Raw genomic sequence first — 27044 nt, forward strand, 5'->3', positions numbered from 1 at the left:
TTAGTCAGATCCACTTTTGCTTAGAACTATGACGATCGATTAGGTGGTATTTGGTCGTTAGTGTCAAGTGTCAAGCTCCATGGACGCACCTTACTCAAAGCAAAGAAGAAGGGTTTCACTAATGTTGAAGTTGAAGGTGATTCCAAACTTGTGATCGATGCAGTGAAGGGCCGCTCTGAACCACCTTGGAGGTTGATCAAACTAGTGCAAGACATAAGAAACCTTGCTAGTTGCTACTTGTTTTGATACTATTTTCTTTTAATTTTAATGCCGATATCATTGCTAATCTTGAGCATTATGGTGATTTTCTTTATATTGGAATCATAGAGTTCCTAACAAGGCTTCGAGAGCCTTATTGTTTGACTTTCTACATGTTGGTTGTCTTAGAGCCTTCTTATTGTAATTCATTTCTCCTATAAAAAATAAAATAAATAAACCTCGAGACGCAAGCATTACGTAGCTTGGATAAAAAGGAATATTATTTCATCAAATTATATATATCTTAACGATGTCCGAATTAGATGAAACTTTGTAGAGATAATCTTGAATAACATACCTAAATATTGAATCGCTTATAGTGAAAACATTTGACCAAAAAGTGTGTTAAAATTAGAACTTCACTCTGAGCATATCAGTGTGTGTTCTATAGCGATCACTATCATTCCTCACCTCAACACAAGGGCTCTCCCACAGTCCCACGTATATTCATCATAACTGTGAGCCCCATTTACAGCCAAGCCCATCCCCCCGCCCCAAAATGATTCCGGTCCTTACTTTGATCGACCTCGCTGTTTTGAATCAATGTCATGCATGGGGTTTCAATTTCATTCAGCATAAGTTAAACTAGCTATAACTATGACGTACTCTTCTGCTGTCTTCTTCTAGGAACATATAATCGACCTTATTAATCAATACATAAGGAAGTATGTTTAAATACGTACCTGTAAACGAAACTACCGCTTCTGTCCTCCAAACTTACATTCACTGATCAACTCCCCTGGTTCGGGGGCCAACAATTGAAAATAGGGTTTGCCCACAAGGCCACAAAAAGGATATATTTGCCATGCATAGGCCGCATAGTGTGAGAGTCGTCTCTCACTACTCACTAGCTAGCTCTCTACTATATATAAGGCCGCCACTACCACTGCCCTGACTATACAAAGAAGCTTGATAGCTTTCTACATCTAAAACTACTTTGATTCACTTCTATATATCTCTCTTCAGAATCTGCTTTGTTTAACTAGTTCCCTATATAGACATACTTAACTGTGTTCGATGGAACTTGAAGCTGCCAAAGCGGGGTATACTGGAGATGGAACTGTCGATCTCCGGGGACGCCCTGCGCTTGCCTCTAAGACTGGAAAATGGAAAGCCTGTTCTTTCCTTGTTGGTACGAAGCTAACAAACCATGTCTTGTAATCATATCGTTAATTAACTTGAAATGTCTACATCTTTCTACATCGATCTAATACAATTTTGGTTCAGTGTACGAAGCTTTTGAAAGGATGGCCTTCTATGGAATAGCTTCAAATTTGGTGAACTACCTGACCACACAGCTTCATGAAGACACCGTCACCTCCGTCCGGAATGTCAATAACTGGTCCGGCGCCGTTTGGATCACTCCGATCTTCGGTGCTTACCTAGCTGATTCTTACCTCGGTCGTTTTTGGACTTTCACGGTCTCATCCCTAATTTACGTCATGGTAATTCTTATTTCTTCATTCATTTAATGATCCTTGTTATCTCTATAGTTCTATATAGATATATCTAGGTTCTACCATTTAACTGAGATAGTGATTGACACTTACACTACTATATATTGAGATTAACGTTCAATATCATTATCTTCAAAAATACTGCAATGTCGATCAGTCTGGACTCTGGACCATAGTTTATGTATCACGAAGTTAATATACACTTTTTTTCTCTTTCGGGACCAACGAAAGTTTGATTGGTGTACTTGTAAGATAATACTCGGTTTGAACATGCTAATTCTCGGTTTGGTGTACTTGTAAGATAATACTCTATTATTAATGCCGATAACGTTGATAGCTAGAGAATGAAACTCAACTGATCGATACAGACATTAAAATTTTGTATTTATCAATCAAAACAACGTACAACGGTGTTTCTTGTCAAATTTGCAGTGGCCCCTGGCTTGATAACAACAATTACTTCATTATTTAAATGCAGGGAATGATGCTTTTGACAATGGCTGTGTCACTCAAAACATTCAAGCCAACCTGCAGCAATGGCATTTGCAACAAGGCCTCTACCTCACAAATTGCTTTCTTCTACCTCTCTCTATACACCATTGCTTTTGGTTCCGGGGGAACAAAGCCGAACATATCAACTTTCGGGGCGGACCAGTTTGATGATTTTAACCCCCACGAGAAAAGGATCAAGGCCTCATTCTTCAACTGGTGGATGTTCAGCTCTTTCTTGGGTGCTCTGGTTGCAACCCTTGGCCTCGTCTACATCCAGGAAAACGTGGGATGGGGATTGGGGTATGGTATTCCCACAATTGGTCTAGTAGTATCCTTATTAATCTTCTATATTGGGACACCAATGTACAGGCACAAAGTTAGCAAGAACAAGACCCCAGCTAGGGACCTCATCCAAATTCCTGTTGCTGCCTTTAGAAATCGGAAGCTTCCCCTCCCGAATGATCCGTCTGAGCTCCATGAGTTTGAGCCACAGCATTACATTGACAGCGGAAAACGCCAGTTTTATCACACCCCAATTTTCAGGTAACTAAGAAATTAAGTACGCTCTAATTTAACTAGTACTATTACATAGTTATTTTTTTAAATTAGTTACTTTTCTAGCTACTAATTGTTGGCCGGTTTGATTACGAAGTGCAAAGTACTGGCTAGTAGAATCGAAAAAATAGGATACCCTTTTCCATAGGGCATGGACTCAAAGGTGAATCAGACCTCATATGATAAATACTGTGCCAAAGGCTAAGGTAGGTTCAAATATGGCATTGGAGTTTGGTATGCCTCATCATGGGCCGGGCTAGCCTTACTCTAAATTTTAGGGCTTAGGCAGAGCGAGAGATTTGAGGCCCAGTACGCGTAAAAAAAAAAAGATCATTGTATAATTTTTTTTATTTAAAAAAAAAAATTTTTCATTGGCAAAATTAGAAAGAAAAATAGGGGATTATATAAAGCTCTGAACACCGAAGCCGTCGAATTCAGAATATCAGAATAATTGTGAAAGATCACTATTAAGTCTATCCATTTATAGAGGTAGCATAGAAATAAATTTTGATTTAGGAGAACATCAATCGGCAACCAAACTCTTTGATTCTTGCTATTAGTCTTCTTCATAATGAAAGAAGAAGATTAATAATTTAAGAGAAAATAAGATGGCGGAAGCATGAAAAAAGTGAGGTTTTGCTGAAAAAATACATTATGAAAACCAAAGAAAAAAAAGAGGAAATTAATCGACAAATGAGCAAATAGAAAAAAAAACGAATTGGGTCCTGGGCTCAGTGTAGGAGCACTGCTTGCCCTCCCTCAGGGCCAGCCATGGGCTTAGGTAGAGTCAGGCCTTGACTAAACCAACATAATTTAAGGCTGGGCTAGGGTTTTGATTTTCAAACTCTTACTCGTCCTAAAGGCCCATTCATTTAGAGCTAAGAGAGCAGGTCGGACCGGCCCTCCACATAGAGTCGAAACGGGCTAAACATTGCATTCTTTTGTTAAACAAAAACAAAAATATTATGTATAATTTTTTTCTTAAAATTTACTTAAGTGGTGACAAGTATAAAACAAGCTTTTTTTTTTTTTACAAATATATAATCATATTATAAATACATATATGTGTTAGATTTAACTTAAAACATCTATATTTTTAACTTTAAATCTAAGTGATTATATATGAATACATTGTTTCAAAGCACTCAAAAAATATTTTTTGTTTTTCAAAATCAATTACAAATGAAGATAAGGTGTATTGTATATAAAATAGAAGAAACATATTTAAAATAGAAAAACATAAATTGTTATTAGGACCTAAACCTGCCAAATAAGGCAGGCTTCTAGGGCTTGGATGGGCTTGGCCTAAAGATCTCAATAGAACCGAGCCAGAGGTAGGGTCGGGTTTCAATTTCTAAATCCTAATTCTACCATATTTGAGAAAGAAAATTGAAACCCTAATTCTACCCGATTTGAGAAAGAATCGAGCCGAGCAGGACTTTGACCCTATTCGGATATGATTGGTTTTGGGGCGGGTTAGAGTCTATAGGCCAAATAATGACCCTAGAGTTTGAAGTGGATTTTGCTTCTATAAATGTCCCCATCAGTTGAGAGTACACCCCATTAACATCATTTTTGAATAGTCATAGTCATTTCAGTCAAGTTGTCAATGGAAGTGTCTGGATGGCATGTATCATATATGCGCACTATGTATGATACCAATTTCTCACCAAAAAAAAAAAAGCGCACTATGTACCCTACCAATTTCTTAAAGACAGAAAGTACTTGGTGTAAGTGTGTAACACAACTTCGATGCGTTAGCAATTTCGTTGTGGAGCGGATGCTGAAATAAGCAACTGTTTTGGCTTGAAGTTTAGAAAATGATGTTCCCTATCGTATACACATTCTGCAAGATTATATGTACAAGTTGATCAAAGAAATGCATGCCCTAAAGTATTCAGGCTTATTTGATTTTCAGGTTCTTGGACAAGGCTGCTATAAAAAATGGCAGCACGGTTGACCGATCAAGGTCGCCATGCACAGTGACTCAAGTTGAAGGAACAAAGCTGGTTGTGGGAATGGGAATGATATGGCTTGTGACCCTAATTCCAAGCACCATTTGGGCACAGATCAACACTCTCTTCGTTAAGCAAGGCACTACACTAGATCGGAGCTTGGGCTCGAATCAATTCCATATCCCGGCCGCTTCTCTAGGGAGTTTTGTCACCCTCTCCATGCTTCTCTCTGTGCCCATGTATGATCGTTACTTCGTACCCTTCATGCGTGGCAAAACTGGAAACCCGAGAGGAATCACCCTCCTCCAGAGGCTTGGCATCGGATTTGTCATCCAAGTCCTAGCCATTGCAATCGCCTATGCTGTTGAAGTTCGTCGATTGCGTGTCATTCGTGTCCACCATGTTTCAGAGCCTAAAGAGATCGTCCCCATGAGCATCTTCTGGTTACTCCCTCAGTACATACTACTCGGCGTAGCCGATGTTTTCAATGCCATTGGATTGCTTGAGTTTTTCTACGATCAGTCCCCGGAGGACATGCAGAGTCTCGGCACAACTTTCTTCACCAGTGGGATTGGTATTGGTAACTTCTTGAACAGCTTTTTAGTGACCATGGTGGATAAAATTACGGGGAGTAATGGGAGTAAAAGTTGGATTGGGAATAACTTGAATGATTGTCACTTGGATTATTACTACGGATTTCTTCTGGTCATATCTTCCTTGAATCTGGTGGCATTTTTGGTGGCTTCAAGCAAATATGTATACAAGAAGGAATCTGTTGACGTGAAAGAAGGGTGCATTGATTTGATTGAGGCCAAAGCAATGGCCACTCCTCTAGGAATATGTAATTAAGTAAACTTAAACTTTCGATCAATCTCAGAGCTCTAGGAGATCGATATCATGCGTGAATGTCGTTTGATTTTCAATTCTCTATTAAAAGAAAAACTCAAATACAGTTTGTAGACACTGTGGTAAGCTAGATTTGTGTATATATGCTGAGATTGAAACTAAGGGGGGTTGTATTCAACTAAGATTCTATAAGATTTTATTGTATTTGAAAAATCTTTTGAAATCTTGTGGTATTCAATTAACATTTTAAACAATTCATTGAAATCTCAACGTATTCAATTAAGATTTCTAAAACTCCTATGAATTCTGGTGGTATTCAAAAATCGATTGATTTTGAATGATTTCATTTATTAGTTGATTTTGTTGGATTTTGAAGTATTTTTACACTATATCATGCTTGTTAGAAATCAAGCATCTAGACATGAGATTTTGATGTATTCTCTCTCTCTCTCTCTCTCTTAATAAGATCGAAAATTTTTATGTTCTTAATTATGTGTTTTATTTTAATTGCTCAAATCAATACATATGAATGTTTATTATTGCTTGACATGTATGTATAAAAGATGTCGTTCCGATTAATTTTCTCCTGAAATAGAAAATGATGAAGAACTTGATATGGAAGACGAGAATCTTGAACTACTTTCTCAAAGTCAACTACAACAAAGAGCAAAGGCTAATGCTTGGAGACTTAATATTGCTGAAGCTATGTGGGAAGATAGACCACGGAATGATAATAATGAAAGTCAAGAAGATAACAATGATATTGAAGGCAATGCGAATGAAAATAATGAGGACAATGCGAATGAGAGGGATCATGAAGACTATGATGACAATGAGGTCGGAATTGATGAGTATGCAGACTGTTAAAAAAGAAAATCAACTTAATAATTCTCCATATTCTATATTTTATTATTTAATAATAATATATAAATCATACATGCACTTGTGAAATCCAAGCAAATCAAGACAAATCTGATAAATATAATACAATGAAATCTGGCTAAAACTATGTGGAGTTGAAATAATCTATGGATTTTCAGAATCTATTGATTATAATAAATCAATCAGAATCATTTGAAATCAGAATTGAATACACCCCCTTAAATAAAATCAGTTCATTGAGGCCCTTCCCCCTAAATAATTTATAGCCTTGTGTAATAACCCTACTTTTCAAAACAATTTTTGTTGGTTTGATATGATTTCTATAAAGTTGTGAAATCCAAGTAAAATAAATTTAATTGTTTGCGACTTTACGAAACGGAAACGGAAACGTTCCGAGAACGTTTAATTAGGAAAAAACGTTACGTTTTCGAACTAATATATCGACTTTTATTCCGTCACTCGTTTGCGAAAACTTCCTTCACGGAAGTTGTTGGGCGCGTCGATACGAGTTCGTGGATATGTGACGCGTTCTAATCGGACAATGTACGAAAACGTTATTAACGATAAAAGTTAATTTCTGATTTTGGAAACGAGTATAAAAAAGACATTTTGTGATTAGGGTTTCCATTTCTGGAAATCCCCTTCTCTCTCCTCTCTCTCCGCCTCCCTCTCCTCTCCCCCGAGCTTTTCTCCCTCTCTCGGCTCTCACCGCCGATCTCCCTCCCCCGAGGGCCGTGTCTCTCACCTCCAGTCCAGGGAGCTTCGCATGGACGTCTGCAGCTACCCTCGAGCTCGTCACGTCGCGCCTCGCCGCCGTTAGCTCCCTCGAGACAACCCGAGGCTTGGAGGATATCTCCATTGTTCCACGCGACGTCGCCGGCAAGGCTAGGGTTCAGAGACCTGCTTGTCGTCACCGCGCGCCATCCTAGCGCCCTCTGCAGAGTGATCGAAGCTCAAGCAACCGTTCGTCGCTCGCCCCGGCACGATTTGACTTCGCCGTACTCGTGAGCCTCTCTGGTGGTCTTCACGGCATTGCTGCACCCCCACGAGGTAAGGGTTTGCTAGATATATCGATTGGTGTGTTTGATTGTTGGATCAGAGTTGTTTTGGGAGAGAATCGGAGGAGGAGGATATTTGGGGATACCGCCGCCTTAGGCGGCGCGTGTGGACCTGTGGAGGTGGCTAGGCACGGCGTGAGGCCGTGGGAAGGAAGAGGGAAGAAAAACAGAGGTTTTGGGAGCGGCGGTGGCGTCATACGCGCCTTGGTTGGTGTCGGCGCATGGGCCCCACGCGCAACCACAATGAGTGGCGCGTGAGCGCCACGCGCGGGCCTGCCGGAAGTGGCACGTGTACCCCACGCGCCGCCACGTGCGGCTGCGTAAACAGTGTTTCCGAAAAAGGGTAATTTTGTAATTTATTTTTACGTACGGTAAATATAAAAAGGTGATTTACGTACAGTAAATATAAATGTAAATTACTTTTAGTAAAGGTAAAAAGTAATTTTTAGAAGGGTAATTCGGTAATTATTATTTACTGAGACAGTACGTACATTTTGAATAGTATTTATACGTACAGAAATACGTAAATAGTATGTACTCGTACAGAGATACGTATTGGCTGTGTATTTGTACATTAATACATGAATAGTAAAACCGTGAATAGTATTTAGTGAATAGTACTCAGTGAACAGTAAATTCGTAAAACCGAAAATTGCTGAACAGTAACCGATTATTACTGTTTCGGCATTTAAAGGTTTACGAAACGTTTCTAAATTCTTTTCTTATCTTTTCAAGGTGATCAATAAATCAATGAAAGGAATTATCTTCGGAAATTGTGGAATTACGCTCGAGTCGATAAGGTGAGTAAAATCTCACATATTTACGAATCTACCCATGCGGAGATTCAAGATTTTGCAAGAGTTTTTAATATTTAAATACGACACGTATATGATATAGTGGATTACATATATATTGTATGGTAATAAGTACATATATATATATATAGTTTGCTATATTATATACTGTTATGAATTCATTGGAATTGGTCATTTCGATGACGAGAATTTAATATTGAGCATATGATTTAATTTGTACAATAATGAGTAGATTATTGTACATGGTTTAACGTTGAGATTTGTTAAATCGTTTTGTCTTCGGACGTGTTTAAGAAATATGACATGTATATAATAAAAGTGGATTATATATATATTGTATAAATGGTAAATAGGTACAAATATATATAGTTTGCTATATTATATACTGTTAGGATTTCGTTTGTGAATTATGATCACAGTGGCGATGAGAATTATATATTGAGTATGTGATGAAATTTGTACAATAATGAGTAGATTATTGTACGTGTTTATGTCTTCGGACGTGTTTGACATGTCGGAACCTAGCCTTTGACCGGGCGAAAAGTTACGATTGTAATAACCCTAAATTTCTATACATTATTTGGATTGAATTGAGTTCTATAAAGACATGAATTTCAGTTTAGATGAAATTGAATTGTTTGCAAACGTTACGAAACGGAAACGGAAACGTTCCGAGAACGTTTAATAAGAAAACGTTACGTTTCCGAACGAATTTATCGACTTTTATTTCGTCGCTCGGTTGCTAAAACTTTCTTCACGAAAGTTGTAGAGCTCGTCGATACGAGTTCGGGGATATGTGACACGTTCTAATCGGACGTCGTGCGTAAGAGTTATGAACGTTGGAAGTTAGTTTCCGATTTAGAAAGGGGTATAAAAGGAAATATTTCTGAAGTAGGGTTTCCATTTTTGGAAACCCACTTCTTCCTCTCACCCCGCGCCTCCCTCTCGTCTCTCTCTCCATTCCCTCAAACTCTCTCCCTCCGAAACTCCTCAACGCCGGCGATCACTACCTACAGGCGGCCGTGGTCACCACCGCCTAGCCCAAGAGCACCGCACGGCTCTCCTCTACGAACCTTGAGGTTGTCGCAGCACCTCGTGACGTTGCGAGCCTCCACACTTCAACCCGAGGCTGCAAGCTCCATCGCCACCGTCGAGAGCACCACCGTGGCGACGCGAGGGCACAAAGGGGAGCATCACGACGCCAATCGTCGCCCTTGGAGTTTCTGCCATCGACGTAGTGGCAAAACCCCACGATTCGAACCCTTCCCGAAGAATCGAAGAACTGCCGGCGATCCAAGCTTTCCGGAGCCAAATCGGAGTTCGTGGAGTCAATTTAAGGTACGATTGATGTAATTGATGGGTTGTTTGTGATTGATGTTGAATTTTTGGAACGATTCGTGTAGATCGGAGGTGTGGGAGGAGGAGGGGTTACCGCCGCTTAAAGGCGGCGCGTGGCAGCGAGTGGGTAGGCTTAGGAGGGGTCTGAGGTTGTGGGAAGGAAGAGGAGGAGGAGGAGAAGAGGTTGGGCACGGTGGTGACATCACACGCGCCGGTTTTGGGCTCGGCGCGTGGGCCCCACGCGCTGCCGGCCGGAGGTGGTGCGTGTACCCCACGCGCCGCCACGTGCGGCGGTGTGACAGTGTTTTCCGATAGGGGTATTTTGGTAATTTACTTAAATGTAAATGTAAATTTTATTTACTACGGTAAATGTAATTAAATTTTACCTTCGATAAATGTAATTATAAATTACTTTCAGTAAATGTAAAAAGTAATTTTGTAAAAGGGTAATTTAGTAAATTTTATTTACTGAATTTGTTTTTACATTTAAATCGTACGTATACGTACAGAAATACGTATTAATATTTATACGTACAGAAATACGTATTAATATTTATACGTACAGAAATACGTATTAATATTTATACGTACAGAAATACGTATATAATATTTATACGTACAGAAATACGTATTAATATTTATACGTACAGAAATACGTATATAATATTTATACATACAGAAATACGTATTAATATTTATACGTACAGAAATACGTATTAATATTTATACGTACAGAAATACGTATATAATATTTATACGTACAGAAATACGTATATAATATTTATACGTACATGAATATGTATTAATTGCATAATTGTACAGTATTCGGGAATAGTAACAGTGAACAGTAACACTGAACAGTAATTTCGTAAAACCGAAAATTGCTGAACAGTAACCGATTATTACTGTTTCGGCATTTAAAGGTTTACGAAACTATTCTAAATTCATTTCTTGTCTTTTCAAGGTGATCGTTTAATCGAGGAAATGAATTATCATCGGGAATTGTGAATTACGCTCAAGTCTATAAGGTGAGTAAAATCTCACTGAATTACGAATCTACCCTCGTGGTGATTCAACATTTTTGCAAGTGTGTTTATCAAATGAATTACAACATGTATATAATTTAGTGGACTATATATATACAGTATAATGGTACTAAGTACATATATATATATATATATATATAGTTCATTAAATTACGTACTGTTATTAACTCATTAAAAATAGTCATTTCGATGACGGAAGTTGTGAATTGAGCATGTGTGGTGAAATATGACATGTATAAGATATAGTGGACTATATATATATTGTATAAATGGTAAATAAGTACGAATATATATAGTTTGCTATATATTATACTGTTATGATTTTATTGTGATTATATTGAGCATGTGAAATGAATTGTACAATATAATGTGAGATTATTGTACGTGATTTTTAACATTGAGATTGTTAAAATGTGAATTGTCTTCGGACCTGATTTTTGGTACAATATGATGTGAGATTATTGTACGTGTTTGGCAAGTCGAAACCTAGCCTTTGGCCGGGCGAAAGTTACGATACAGTTAGAGCTCTAGTCTGTCTGCCTTAGTACTGCATGTGAGGTAACGGGTGGTTATCTGCTCATGGATACTCAGTTTATTTTGGATGTTGGGTAGTGGGTGGCTATCCAATATCAACGGTGTATTACGAGAGGGGTAACAGATGTGTACCAGCGTTCTTGGTACCCGTATTATAAATGCATTGGGTAACCAGAAGGGTTACTTAATTTCCTCATGAGCGTTTTATTTCATATTTCTTTGGGTCAACCAGATGGGCTGACTATTGACTCATGAGGGCATTTATATTTGTTGTTTTGTGATCTTTCGTATATATTGATATGCGAACTGTATTGTGATTTACTCATACGAGCTATAAGCTTACCGGGTTTGTGTTTACAATCCCGGTGCACCAATTCAATGGTGTAGGGGATAATTCCGCAGGTACTGATTAGCGGAGATTGAGTGACGACTCCGGAGATTCGAAGTCGTTCGTACCATGTTGTGGTGAGATTTCTGGCGTGGATTTGTGTGAGAATTTGAGTGAATTTATTTATGAGATTTGTGAGTGATTTGTGAGGATTATTACATTTCCATTTTATGTATGGATTATAAATTTGGGTTGTAATAATTGGTTGTCTGAGTTGTATTGAGAACTCAGAATTGATCCGCTGTTACACTTTAATGATTTCGATTTATTTGAGATTATTTTGTGTTTAACGACTTTACAATTTTGAGTTTTTAGGCTCGAAATTTTGGGGTCGTTACAACGATGCAGTTAGAGCTCTAGTCTGTCTGCCGGACATCGGGTAACGAGGAGGTTGCCCGATGTCAGACATAGGGTAGCGAGGAGGTTGCCCTATGTCGGGTGTTGGGTAGCGAGGAGGTTGCCCAACATCGGCGGTGTACTATGCGAGGGGTAACAGATGTGTACCAGCGTTCATTAGTACCCGTATCATAAAATGTTTTTGGGTAACCAGAAGGGTTGCCCGATTTCTCATGAGCACTTTCATTTCATATATTTTTTAGGACGACCAGATGGGCCGTCCATTGACTCATGAGGGCATTTATATTTGTTGATTTGTGATTTTTCGTATATATTGATATGCGAATTATATTTTCATTTTACTCATACGAGCTATAAGCTTACCGGGTTTGTGTTTACAATCCCGGTGCACCAATTCGATGGTGTAGGGGATAATTCCGCAGGTGTTGATTAGTGGAGATTGAGTGACGACTCCGGAGACTCGAAGTCGTTCGTATCCTTCTTGTGGTGAGGTTTCTAGCGTGGATTTGTGTGTGAGAATTGGTGTGGATTTGTTTGTGAGTTCTGTGAGAGATTGTGAGGATTATTACATTTCCATCTTATGTAATGTTAAATTATAAATTTGGGTTGTAATAATTGGTTTTCTGAGTTGTACTGAGAACTCAGTAATGATCCGCTGTGCATTTTAAATGATTTCGATTTCATGAGATTGTTTTGGTGTTGTACGACTTTAATATTTTGAGTTTTTTTATACTCGAAATTTTAGGGTCGTTACACCTTGGCATGACCATATTTTCTTTACATCAACTACAATAAATTATCGTTAAATTAATACCCGATTAATTAATAATCTCGTTAAAATAATATTTTTTGCTGGTTCCGACTTGGGACTAACGTATTAAATTAATATTTTGCCAAATTTGTAAGATAATAGAAATTTAAAAATTCTAATAGACCCCATAAAATATATAAATTAATAATGACATAATTTATATATGTTTATGATGATATCATTGAAAATTTTTATTGATTCAATTATTATGAAATAATATAATATAATACATCAGACAATATACTATTTTGAACAACAATATCTACAATAAATCCAACAATGTAGTGCATGAAGAAAAGTAAAACTCTTTTTTCTTCGAAAAATGCAAGAAATATTTATTTCTACATTTATAAAATATATAAATTAATAATGACATAATTTATATATGTTTATGATGATATCATTGAAAATTTTTATTGATTCAATTATTATGAAATAATATAATATAATACATCAGACAATATACCATTTTGAACAACAATATCTATAATAAATCCAACAATGTAGTGCGTGAAGAAAAGTAAAACTCTTTTTTCTTCGAAAAATACAAGAAATATTTATTTCTACATTTATAAATTAATAAGTTATTAATTAATTGATAAATTAATAAATTATTAATATATTAATATTTCGTTAAAATAATAAATTTTTTCAGTCCTGAACCTATTAATTTATGGAGGTTACCGTATAAAATAGTTGCAGGTTATAGCAATTGTAGCATAAAAATACTTCTTCATCCTTATAATTGTTGTAAGCACATTTCTCCCTCCGTCATCAAGATAGTCACAAAGTAGCCTTGAACAGTTATGCATGCGCTTCTTTCGTTCTTTTTTTTCATATCTGCAATTTACTCCATTTGCTAGCTGAATCAGCCTAACTAATTGGTACGTGTATCCATTTTGGCTTCCAGAGAGAAAGGTCATGCATGCATTAATATTGGCTAGCCACAACTCAAATGACCATGGATAATATCGCAAGAGTACAAATTAAGTGGAAACACTCAGAAAATGATAGGTTCTCAGAAGTCAGAACTTCCGAAGTAGTTTACCTGCCAAAAGATGTTTTGTCTCCATATATGTATTATGATTCCGAGTCTTTTTGAAGCTAGACATTGAATTCATCTAAACTACTTGACAGATGTATTTCATCAACCTTTTGACCTGTAGCACAACATTGATCCATATAGTGTAAAATTTGTACATAGAGTGCCCATGTTTCATTTTATTACAAAAGTCTTTTGTTTTGTTAAACTCCAGTAGTGAGACTAATTTATTAAAAGAATTACTAGTATATCATAGAAGGAGGGATATGGTAAACCTCAACTCCCACCGAAACCTATATATATTACTCTCAAAAACTGTATAAATCTTCTGATACTTTTTTTTATACTAACGCTAAAAAACTTTATGTTTTGACAGAATTTACAATTTGAATATTGAATTCGAAACCTCAAATTAAGAATGACGTTGGATAACTTAGAAAAAGTACTACACAATGATGAAGGAGCCTTGATCGGTTTGAGTTTCAGTTTGGAATGAGTTTTAGCACTAGCTAGCTAGCTTCCATGAGCTATGAGTGTTTGGAAGTCCCTTAATTAACCTTCTGGATCTGGAGCGTATTGCAAATGAACTATACCAATTTATAAGCAAACCCGCCTAGACGGCGTAGTCTGATCAGGTAGTCTTCCGTATAATTAGTCTGATTCTGTTAAACTAATATCAAAGAGTGTGAACTCGAAGACTCACTCTCGCCGCACTACCATATATGCTAATCTGTGTAGCTACTTTCGGTTAAAGCTGAACTTCAATTTCTTCATCATCGAGACCTCTGGTACTAACAACTCCTCCACTTTGGCAAATATATAGTAACTTCAACATACTATACTAAGTCACTAACACGTATCCTTTGACAAATCTCAGCATGCACGTTCTATTATGGGATTAAGAGATTCTCTTCCGCGTCTTCCTCATTATCTTCGATTTTATTGCATGTCTGTAACAATCAAATTACCTTTCTGAACCTAGTTATCAATTGCCTGCACTAAAATTTCTACGTGTTAGGTCACCTGCCGAGACCAATCACCGTGAGAAGACCAGTATATAAACACCACCATCTCTGCTCTTATTTTCCACACAATAAGTAGCACTATCAAGTACTTGCTTTCTCCCACTATCTAGCTAGTACTTCTTAAAAATGGTTTCCTCTTCTTGCATAGCCATTTTGACCTTTGTTCACCTTATGTTCATGGGCACTACCACTGCTCAACTTTCAACAAACTTTTACTCCAAGTCTTGCCCTAGGCTCTTCTCCACCGTGAAATCCACCGTGCATACCGCAATCAGAAATGAGCCCCGAATGGGCGCCTCCCTTCTCCGCCTCCACTTCCACGACTGTTTTGTCAACGTACGTAAATTAATTTTCTTGTTTACCTAATTAACTTTCAAAGTTCACAAGCATTTCGTCATCCAAAAAGCCAACAATTATTGTCTGCATTGGTCGATCTAATGTCCATGTCCAACTATAACTAATTCATTAATTACATAATGGCAGGGGTGCGATGGCTCGGTGTTGCTGGATGACACATCAAAATTTACGGGAGAGAAAAATGCAGCTCCGAATCAGAATTCTATTCGAGGATTCAATGTGATCGATAACATCAAGTCTGCAGTTGAGAATGCGTGCCCCGGCGTGGTTTCATGCGCTGATATTTTAGCCATTACTGCCAGAGACTCTGTTGCTATCGTATGTCAGCCAAGTAATTAGTAATTTGAGCGTGCACTAATTATGGTTTAGCTAGAGCTTCATCGAGATTTGATTATACATGACTCTTTATGCAGCTTGGAGGACCAAGTTGGACTGTTAAACTGGGAAGAAGAGATGCCAGAACTGCCAGCCAAGCCGCTGCTAATAACAGCATTCCCCCTCCAACCTCTAACCTCAACCAGCTCATCTCCAGATTCAACGCTCTTGGCCTTTCCACCAATGACATGGTAGCTTTATCTGGTACGTAATGTAATCGGTATTATATAACACAAAAACTTACTGTACGTCGTGATGCACAACCTACTTGAGCCTCGATAGCTATTCTCTTATCTCTGGAGGTTAACAGTTATTGTACTATTGGACAGGGTCACATACAATTGGGCAAGCAAGGTGCACAAACTTCAGGGCTCGTTTATACAATGAGACCAACTTGGAGAGTTCTTTAGCACAAACAAGGCAATCAAACTGCCCAAGAACCACAGGCTCAGGGGACAACAACTTGGCTCCACTGGATCTTCAATCTCCAACAGCCTTCGACAACAACTACTACAAGAACCTTATCAAGAACAGAGGTCTCCTCCACTCCGATCAGCAGTTGTTCTTGAATGGTGGCTCCACTGATTCCATAGTGCGTGGCTACAGCACCAGCCAGAGCACCTTCATTTCTGACTTTGCTGCCGCCATGATCAAGATGGGAGACATCAACCTGCTCACTGGATCCAATGGAGAGATTAGGAAGAACTGTAGGAAGCCCAATTAATAGTATGCGCACATCAATCCTTCATAGTTCATATAAGAATATAAATGGTCTTAGTGAAGATATTATGTTTTATCAGTAATTAAGTAATGTCTTGTGCCGTTATGTCCTTGTGGGTTTCTCCTGTAGGACTCAAAAACTCAACGCCCATGATGGTTACAATTTGATTACTACAAGTTAAATGACCTAGATGTTCATCATGATATATACTAGGTGCTGAAATTTGCACGCCATATTTTACAAACCCCACACCCCATGTATTATTCCAAATATTTACACTGATAGATAAATATGAAATATTGGAAGCAGCAAAAAAGTGCCAAAGTACACGTCAATTTTGTTGATAGGAGCTAGCTCTGTATGGCCTTGGAATAATGTAGAAGTTTGTTTGAAATCTTCGACATGCATGCATGTCATTGTCTATTCTTCATCTATTGATTAAGGGCCAAGCATTAGTTGATTATTTCTCACTAATTTAACCAGAATCAGTGATAAATTACAATTTTCTAGGCTAGTATGTGTCGTATCTGGTCAAGATGCATGAATTCTCGTTCTATTTTTGTAGGGAGGCCTTTGAATTGGGTGTCCTAGTAGTCTAGTACGTAGTGCATGTTTAACTGCCAATTAGTGGGAACTAATGAGAGTTTGAGCTAGTCCGTACGTTGGTTAACTCTATCACCAGCTGCAATTCTCTTTTACATGGTTTGTGGAGCCGGTTTCACTCCATGCATACAAATTAAACGTCTTCTTTGTTTCACTGAAACATCTTCTGAATTCTGATCCGTTCTATCTATGCAAGAACAAAATAATTAAAGAAATACGTATACCAATTCTAGACCGTCTGAAACAAATAATATAGCAATGGCGTCGTCTTATTCCGTAATGACCATGTTCATGACCTTGGCTCTGGTTGCGAGCATTGACACCGCAGCCGGTGCTGGACTTTCCATGGGCTTTTACTCTGGATCTTGTACAGAGGTCTTCCCCACCGTGACCCATAGTCCAAGCTGCAATTAAAACGAATCCCTGAATGGGTGCCTGTCTTCTCCGACTCTTCTACCACGATTGTTTTGTTCAGGTAAATCTTCCACCTTAGTTATTCATTATATGCACACGAGGAGTAAAACTAAGGACTTGCATATGTAAAATTGTAATAACCCGATTTTTCGGAACGATTTAATGATTGAGTTTTAAATTGATAAATTTTGTGAAACTCATTAAATGTATTTGTGTCGCCTTGAAACGTCGGAAATCGAAAACGGAAATGTTATCGGAACGTTATTTAGAAAAAACGTTACGTTTCTGTGATGTGAATATCGACTTTTACTCCGTTAATCGTTTGTGAAAACTTCCTCCACTAAAGTTGTAGAGCTCGTCCATACGAGTTTGAGGACACGTCACGCGTTCGAATCGGACATCGTATGTGAAAGTTATTAACGTCTGAAGTTAGTTTCCGATTTTGGAAACGAGTATAAATGTAACGACCTTAAAATTTCGAATATAAAAACTCAAAATTTTAAAGTCGTGAAACACGAAAACAATCTCAATGAATCGAAATCATTTTAAATGCCACAGCGGATCATTACTGAGTTTACAATATAACTCAGACAAACCAATTATTACAAACCAAATTTATAATCCAACATTACATAAAAATGGAAATGTAATAATCCTCACAATCTCTCACAAAACCAACAAATAAATCTTCACAAGTTCTCACACACAAATCCACAATAAAAACCTCACCACAAGTAGGATAATGAACAACTTCGAGTCTTCAGAGTTGTCCCTCGATCTCCACTAATCAACACCTGCGGAATTATCCCTTACACCATTGAATTGGTGCACCGGGATTGTAAACACAAAACCGGTAAGCTTTACAGCTTGTATGAGTAAAATGAAAATATAAATCACATATCAATATATACGAAAATCCACTAATTAACAAATATATAATGCACTCATGAGTCAATGGACGGCCCATCTGGTTGTCCCAAAAATATGAAATGAAGTGCTCATGAGAAATTGGGCAACCCTTCTGGTTACCCAAATGCATTTATAATACGGGTACTAATGAACGCTGGTACACATCTGTTACCCCTCACGTAGTACACCGCCGATATTGGGCAACCTCCTGCTACCCAACATCCAAATATATGAGTACTCATGAGTCGATAACTCATCTATTACCTCACATGCAGTACTCCGGCAGACAGACTAGAGCTCTAACTGTATCGTAACTTTCGCCCGACCAAAGGCTAGGTTCCGACATGCCAAACACGTCCGAAGAGTGGTCCGAAGACATAAACACGTTTTAACAAACTCCATGTTAAAACCACATACAATAATCATCACCTCATATTGTACAAATCAAATCATATGCTCGATATATAACTCTTGTCATCAAAATGACATAATCACGATAATATCATAACAATATATTATATAGAAAAAATATATATATATATATGTACCTATTTACCATTTATACAATATATATATAATCCACTATATCCTATACATGTCATATTTCATAAACACGTTTGAAGACAAAACTCGTCCAAAGACAAAACGTTTTAACAAACTCCATGTTAAAACCACATACAATATCCATCTCTTCATATTGTACAAATTAACTCGACATGCTCAATATATAATTCATGTCATCAACATGACATATTCACAATGAATTCATAACATTATATAATATAGCAAACTATATATATATATGTATCTATTTACCATTCATACATATATATATATATATATATATTCTACTATATCGTATACATGTCGTATTTCAATATTTAAAACTCTTGCAAAATCTTGAATCTCCGCAAGGGTAGATTCGTAAATATGTGAGATTTTACTCACCTGATCAACTCGAGCGTAATTTCACAATTTCCGAAGATAATTCATTTCCTTGATTTATCGATCACCTTGAAAAGACAAGAAAAGAATTTAGAATCGTTTCGTAAACCTTAAATGCCGAAACAGTAATAATAAGTTACTGTTCAGCAATTTCTGGTTTTACGAAATTACTGTTCACGTAGTACTATTCACGTGTTTATATCTTCGAACCAGTCTTCGGACGTGTTTGGCATGTCGGAACCTAGTCTTTGGTCGGGCGAAAGTTACAATACAGTTAGAGCTCTAGTCTGTCTGCCGGAGTACTGCATGTGAGGTAACAGATGGGTTATCGGCTCCTGAGTACTCATATTTTTGTATGTTAGGTAGCAGGAGGTTGCCCAATATCGGCGGTGTACTACGTGAGGGGTAACAGAGGTGTACCAGCGTTCATTAGTACCCGTATTATAAATGTATTTGGGTAAACAGATGGGTTACCCAATTTCTCATGAGCACTTTCATTTTCATATTTTTTTTAGGACAACCAGATGGGCCGTCCATTGACTCATGAGTGCATTTATATTTGTTGATTTGTGGTTTTTCGTATATATTGATATGCGAGTTATATTTCCATTTTACTCATACGAGCTGTAAAACTTACCAGGTTTGTGTTTACAATCCCGGTGCACCAATTCAATGGTGTATGGGATAATTCCGCAGGTGTTGATTAGTAGAAATCGAAGGACAACTTTGAAGACTCGAAGTCGTTCATTATCCTGCTCGTGGTGAGGTTTTTATTGTGAATTTGTGTGAGAACTTGTGAGGATTTATTTGTGGGTTTTGTGAGAGATTGTGAGGATTATTATATTTCTATTTTTATGTAATGTTGAATTATAAATTTAGTTTGTAATAATTGGTTTGTCTGAGTTGTATTGTGAACTTAGTAATGATCCGCTGGGGCATTTAAAATGATTTCAATTCATTGAGATTGTTTTGGTGTTTCACGACTTTAAAATTTTAAGTTTTTATGCTCGAAATTTTGAGGTCGTTATAAAAATTGCGCATGCGTTGTCAACTATTGATGTCTGAGAATACTAATTCACGGCAATGCCAGGGATGTGACGCGTGACGCGTCGTTGCTCCTGGACGATAGTCCGTTCATTAAAGGAGAGAAAAACGTGCATCCGAACAAGAACTCTGCATGCGGATTCGAAGTCATTGATCGAATCAAGAACGCTGTCGAGAGAGTCTGCCCCGGCAGTGTTTCATGTGCCGATGTAGTTGCCATATCCGCAAGAGACTCTGTTGGCATTGAAGCTACTACTGAAAGTGGAATACATCAAAAGTTGATCGATTATATGGAATATCAATATAGTATATCTCAAGTTCCCAACATATATTAGTAACTTTAGCTGTATCAAAAAAAAAAAACTTTAGCTGGATAGTACGTTGATGCATGTTAGCTTCAGTAATAACTACGTACTTTAATTCTAAATATTACATGGTTTGACTGCATGCGTGTTATGTATAATGCAGCTTGGAGGGCCGAAATGGGAAGTCCAATTGGGAAGAAAAGACGCAAAGGTTACGAACCCCCTCATAGCCAAGATCAGCTTACCAACTTCAAGAGCTAATCTAAACGAGCTCATCTTCAGATTTAGAGCTCTCGGCCTCAGCAAACGAGACTTGGTTGCTCTCTCAGGAGCTCACACACTCGGCCACGCACAGTGTGTCAACGTCAGGAAACGTATATACAACGAGACCAACATTAACCCGGCCTTTGCAAGACAAAGATAGCTGGATGCTCTGGCTCCGGTGACAATTACAAGGCTCCCATTGATACCGTAACTCCGACTAAGTTTGACAACAGCTACTTCAAGAACCTTGTCGAGGTGGAGGTGCTACTCCATTCCGATCAACAGTTGTTCAACGGACGGGAAACATATTCACTTGTGAGAACTTCAGTGTAAGCCAAGAAAGCTTCTTCATGGACTTTGTATCTGCTATGACTAAGATGGGAAGCATCCAATGTAACGATCACAAAATTTCGAGCTTAAAAATTCAAAATTTCAAAGTCGTTAAACACCAAACAATCTTAACGAATCGAAATCATTTAAAATGCCACAGCGGATCATCTCTGAGTTCAAAATACAACTTAATTAAACCGATTATTACAACCCAAATTATAATTCAATATTATAACAAATGGAATTGCGTAATCCTCACAACAAACTCACAAGATAGTCACACAAAATCCTCACACCAGCTGGAGATAAATAACTTCAAGTCTACTGAGCGGTACGTCAATTCCCACTAATCCATACATGCGGAGTTATCCACTACACCATCGAATTGGTGCACCGGGATTGTAAACACAAACCCGGTAAGCTTTACAGCTCGTATGAGTAAAATGAAAATATAACTCGCATATTAATATATATACGAAAATCCACAAATCAAACAAATATAAATGCACTTATGAGTCAATGGACGACCCATCTGGTTGTCCCAAAGAAATATGAAAAGAAGCGCTCATGAGAAATTAAGTAACCATTCTGGTTACCCAAATGCATTTATAATACGGGTACCAAGAACGCTGGTACACATCTGTTACCCCTCTCGTAATACACCGTCAATATTGGGCAACCACCCGCTACCCAACATTCAAAAATATGAGTACTCATGAGCAGATAACCACCCGTTACCTCACATGCAAGACTTTGACAGACAGACTAGAGCTCTAACTGTATCGTAACTTTCGCCCGGCCAAAGGCTAGGTTCCGACTTGCCAAACACGTACAATAATCTCACATCATATTGTACCAAATCAAGTCCAAAGACAAATCAACATTTTAACAATCTCAATGTTAAAATCACGTACAATAATCTCACATCATATTGTACCAAAAATCAAGTCCAAAGACAAATCAACATTTTAACAATCTCCATGTTAAAATCACTTACAATAATCTCACATCATATTGTACAAATCAAAATCACATGCTCGATATATAAATATCGTCATCAAAATGACATAAATCACGATAAAATCATAACAGTATATTATATAGCAAACTATATATATATGTACATATTTACCATTTATACAATATATATATATAATCTATTATATCATATACATGTCATATTTCATAAACACGTCCGAAGACAAAACATTTTAACAAACTCATGTTAAAACCACATACAATAATCACACATCTTATTGTACAAAAATCCAATCACATGCTCAATATTTAATTCTCGTCATCGAAATGACCAATTCCAATGAATTCATAACAGTATATAATATAGCAAACTATATATATATGTACTTATTACCATTTATACAATATATATGTAATCCACTATATCATATACATGTCGTAATTCAATATTAAAAACTCTTGTAAAATCTTGAATCTCTGCAATGGTAGATTCGTAAATATGTGAGATTTTACTCACATTCTTTCCTGCGTGCAACTTCTACGACCTTGAAAGTAATTTCCTCACTCGTTTCGTCAGTCACCTAATAGCATGATAAATGCTTAGAAAATGATACTTAAAATATTAGGTGGCGAGTTCAGCACAGCTAAATGTTGTTCATAAAACATTGTTCACGGGAACACCGTTCATGTTTACTAATCACTGTTTTTACTAAACTACTGTTCACAGTTACTGTTTTGCCAAAACACTGTTCAAAGTTACTGGTTTGCCAAAACACTGTTCACAATTACTATTCATGCGCGTTACTGTTCACCGACCGCCACCAATCATCACCAAATTTCACCACCACAACCTCAACAACTTCCTAGTTGACACCAAGGTCTAAATCCGAGCCTAAACAGTCCAAACAACGAAGAACATAAAATCGGCACTATTCACAAACCCTAGAAATTGAAATTTTGATTCGGGTACTTACACTTCGATTTGGCTCGATTCCTTTTGTGGGAATGTTGCTGGGACTGAGACAAGCAAAACCCCCCAAGAATCTCGAGCCTTGGTGGCCGGAGGCGGCGCCGCCACAGCAGTAACTTCCGGCGGTTGCTACACCGTGTGTGGTTGTTGCAGGAGTGCAAGGCGTAGCCCAAAAGATGAAGCTCGTCGAGCCCGTCAGTTTGATAGGTGGCACGACACGAGACGACGTCGGATGGTGGAGAAATCGGCCGGAGAAGGTTTTTGGGTCGGGTGAACAGTACCCGAGCTCGGGTGAACAGTAACCGAGCGGATTTTTGGAAAAAAACTGATTTTCTGATTTTTAATCTCCTCTCCTTCCTTTTATACTATTTCCAAAATCGGAAACGAACTTCCGACGTTAATAACTTTCGCGTTCGACGTCCGATTCGAACACGTGACGTGTCCACGAACTCGTATCGATGAGCTCTACGACTTTCGTGAAGGAAGTTTTTGCAACCGAGCGACGGAATAAAAGTCGATCTATATGTTGTGGTAACGTTACGTTTTCTAATTAAACGATCCGAGAACGTTTCCGTTTTCGTTTCGAAATGTCGCAAACCTCCAATTGTCGTCTTGAATTAATTTCACAAGTTTAACACTTTGAAAATACTCGACATTTATTTTCTAAAAATTCGGGTTATTACATCCAACCTCTGATTGGTCCAGCCGGCGAGGTCCGGATCAATTGCAGGAGAATCAATCCATTGTATTGACTCCACTGATCCTACCACCCGCACTTCATTATTAGGTTTCAGGGCTCGATTAATCGTACCCTAAGGAAAATTATTTGATAGAATTGTTGGATGGAGATTTTGTTGTTTATCATATTGTGACTCACTTATTGAAACATATTAAAGATATATATTAAGGTGTACCCAGTGGCGGAGGGAGAAACAAAAATGAGAAGGGGCAAATTTTTGAATAATCACACAAAAGATGCCTTGATGAATGAACACATGCATGCATCATCTCAGATTCAAACATTGAATCAATATTTTAATTACTTTTAACCTCGAAATGAGATTAATACACAAATTTGATTGCCTTAATTAAGTTCATAAAAGATAAACACAAGTTAAAAGAGATGCAAAGCTATTACCTAGCAACAAAAGCGAGAAGCAACAAGTATGTTTATCTCTTAGATCCCTCCAGATATTGCTCTCTCCCGTAGAGTTGCTATAGTTGCTATGTGAGAGAGCATTGCCTAAATCCTTTCCCAAAGGCTATGAAGTTGATCATATCTCATCCTTAGCTTATTAAAGTTATTTTTTGTGATGGAAATTAAACGGATCAAACATACTTTTTAGCCAAGTCTTTTGCAGATGTGTTGGAGGCAGCAGATCGACAATGTGGTATATATGTATACATACAATCTGTCTAGGCCTCCGCTCTAATATATCAAAGGCCACAAAAATAGAAGAACATAGCAGAAATATCACACTAGAAAAGAAAAACTTAACTAAGAAATTAGTATCGCATAGTAAAATTAGTGTCTGAGTGGGGTACAAATGACTCAAATGTGAAAATAAAATAAATAAAAAGTCAGTGTGGGCCCCTGTCTCGGCCAATGGGTGTTAGTAAGGGGTATATTTTTCTTTCATATCCACTAAAGTTAGCCACCGATCTATTGGGTGCTCTAAATTCATCTCTTACTATTTCAAAGAAAAAAGAAAAAAAAAAGTGCGTGCCCTATATGTGTAAATCCTTGAACTTTTGGCCTAACAAATCATATCTTATCCCAGAACGACTTTAATTACTATCATATCAGTGACATCACATGGATTAATTAAGTTAATATCATGTATTATTTACAGAACATTGTCAACCCTGGCCTGCAGTCACGAAACTCAGTTACATATATTCTCAAACTTACCGTAGCGAATTTTCATGTGTGTTGTAATATCTTGAAAATTTATAATTATTTTCTAATTATTTAAATTGGTGTTGATCAGATTATATAGTATGAGGGAGAAAACGAAAGTATTCGAGCGTTTTATACTCATAAACGTTACCGTGAGGGGTAAAAGGTTTACTTTTTATCCGATAGGAATTTCAGAAAACTTCATTCATGAAAGTCGTAGAGTTCGTCCATACGAATTCGTAGACACGCGGCACGCCTAAATCAGAGTTCATATAAAAAAGTTACGAATCAAAAGGTATTTGGACATTTTTGGAAAATAATATAAATAGGGGAATTAAAGAGAAATATGGGAAGAAAAATAAAAAAATCGGATCAGGTACTGTTCACCAGAAACCCCAGATTTTTCCTCTCGAGCGACCGACTTTGGGCCGCCGGATGTCCGCCGTCCAGCCACCATAAACCAGCGCATCGGTCCCGTTTGAAAGGTTGTTGCGTCCCCTGTCGATTGGTGGCAGCGCCACCCGCCATCTCGCTGCTGTTTGGGAGTGGTGAAACCCGGAAGTTCCCTCGAAAGTGCACAGTTCGCCGAACAGTGTTGTGAACAATGTTTTTACGAACAACTTTGCATGAACAGTGTTGTATGAACAGTGTCCCGTTGTACTGAAATCGTCACCTGAGATTTTACGTATCGTTTTCTAAGCATTTTATCATGCTATTATGTGACCGACGAAATGAGTGAGGGAATCACTCTCGGTGTCGTGGAAGTTGCACGCGGAAAATAAATTGAGTAAACCTCACGATGATCATCATGATCGAAGTAGTGTTATAATTATTGAATTTAGTTTGAGTTGTTAACATTTATTTTTGTAAGCGTAAGGGAGCAAAACTCATTCCCTTACGAAAATTTATTAAAAAAGAAAAAACAAAAGTACATAAAAACTGGAGGACAATTCTCCTAATGAAACTAAGCAAATAAGTTGCAACCATGCAGTTGAACTCCCAACTAATCTTCCACACAATAGAAACCACAAAGCAACGAAATCCATATCATCAACATCATACCACCAGTAGACTCTAATTAAGTTACTTATAACCCAGATGTAAAACGATAGTTTGGGATACCCAAAAAATCAGCTTGCAAGTACCTGAGCAGCTCTGTCGGAGGCCGAACATACCAAGTAAGTGAGTCCTTTGAAAGACCTAAATTTGCCATCTTATCTGCCACTGCATTCCCTTCTCTGAAAATATGCGTACCACGAAAATACATATGTTGGATTTTCCTTAGACAGTTTTGTCATCTAACTCTTAGATTCCATGGAGGAGAAAAAGACTTTGAGGTAAAACACGTTAAAACACTGATAGAGTCACTCTCCAACCACATAGTAGACCAACCTCTAGAATAAGTAACTTCAATAGCCACAATCACCGCATAAAGCTCAACATAAAAAGAAGATATGCAACCTAAATGCTGGCAAAAACTTCCTAAAAATTCTCCGTTTGTATCACGAAAAACTCCCCCACAAGCTGCAGGACCAGGATTACCTGTTGCCAAACCATCAGTATTAACTTTAACCCAAGGAATAAAAGGAGGCTGCCACAGAACATGCAATATCTTAGGAGCCTTATGGGGCTTCGGATAAACTTTAAGAGAAGATAATAACCGGGAATCAAGAATACCCTTATAACAACCAGGAATTAGATGACCAAATTGGCGAATCCATGCCATAATTGAACAACACATTGTGGAAAAAATAAGAGATCGATTATCGAACCTGAGTCTATTACACGCCTTCCAAATTACCATGAAAGTAAGCAGACCCGTTGATAGCCAAAGATTGTGAAGCTGGGGGATAAAAGTCTTATGACAAAACCTATCCCAGAACTTTAGCAAAGAGCCATGTGTATAAAGAGTAGTTCCAAACTAAGCTGCAAGCCATCCCCAAAGCCGTTGTAAAAAAGAACAATATAAAAATAAATGAAGAGCTTTCTCAGATTAACTATTACATAATTGGCATATGGACACAACCGGAATCCCACATCTTCTCATACGATCATCTGTAGGCAAGCGAT

The 27044-nt window shown here is 37.7% G+C and overlaps 2 protein-coding genes and 1 pseudogene across 2 annotated transcripts; all 3 read left to right on the forward strand.

Moving 5' to 3' along the window:
- The first annotated feature begins 1495 nt into the window (after positions 1-1495).
- LOC126802307 (protein NRT1/ PTR FAMILY 5.1) lies at positions 1496-5705 on the forward strand. Its single transcript, XM_050529917.1, has 3 exons — positions 1496-1703; positions 2194-2750; positions 4681-5705. The coding sequence occupies exons 1-3, from the start codon at positions 1506-1508 to the stop codon at positions 5564-5566; spliced, it is 1641 nt and encodes a 546-aa protein (XP_050385874.1). The 5' UTR covers positions 1496-1505; the 3' UTR covers positions 5567-5705.
- A 9235-nt stretch (positions 5706-14940) lies between these two features.
- LOC126802313 (peroxidase P7-like) lies at positions 14941-16421 on the forward strand. The gene is made up of 4 exons (XM_050529923.1): positions 14941-15195; positions 15343-15534; positions 15630-15795; positions 15921-16421. The coding sequence occupies exons 1-4, from the start codon at positions 14986-14988 to the stop codon at positions 16313-16315; spliced, it is 963 nt and encodes a 320-aa protein (XP_050385880.1). The 5' UTR covers positions 14941-14985; the 3' UTR covers positions 16316-16421.
- Positions 16422-17342: 921 nt separating this feature from the next.
- LOC126803771 (peroxidase 52-like) lies at positions 17343-23826 on the forward strand (annotated as a pseudogene).
- Positions 23827-27044: the final 3218 nt, after the last annotated feature.

This window comes from Argentina anserina, chromosome 7, assembly GCF_933775445.1.
Source record: "Argentina anserina chromosome 7, drPotAnse1.1, whole genome shotgun sequence".
Taxonomy (NCBI): domain Eukaryota; kingdom Viridiplantae; phylum Streptophyta; class Magnoliopsida; order Rosales; family Rosaceae; genus Argentina; species Argentina anserina.

Bases quoted from the DNA above. Each gene is read 5' to 3' on its own strand.
- LOC126802307 (XM_050529917.1), top strand. From the start codon at position 1,506: ATGGCCTTCTATGGAATAGCTTCAAATTTGGTGAACTACCTGACCACA. The intron at 1,704-2,193 runs GTAATTCTTATT...ATTTAAATGCAG, and splicing joins CATCCCTAATTTACGTCATG to GGAATGATGCTTTTGACAAT. The intron at 2,751-4,680 runs GTAACTAAGAAA...TTTGATTTTCAG, and splicing joins TATCACACCCCAATTTTCAG to GTTCTTGGACAAGGCTGCTA.
- LOC126802313 (XM_050529923.1), top strand. From the start codon at position 14,986: ATGGTTTCCTCTTCTTGCATAGCCATTTTGACCTTTGTTCACCTTATG. The intron at 15,535-15,629 runs GTATGTCAGCCA...CTCTTTATGCAG, and splicing joins CCAGAGACTCTGTTGCTATC to CTTGGAGGACCAAGTTGGAC. The intron at 15,796-15,920 runs GTACGTAATGTA...ACTATTGGACAG, and splicing joins TGACATGGTAGCTTTATCTG to GGTCACATACAATTGGGCAA.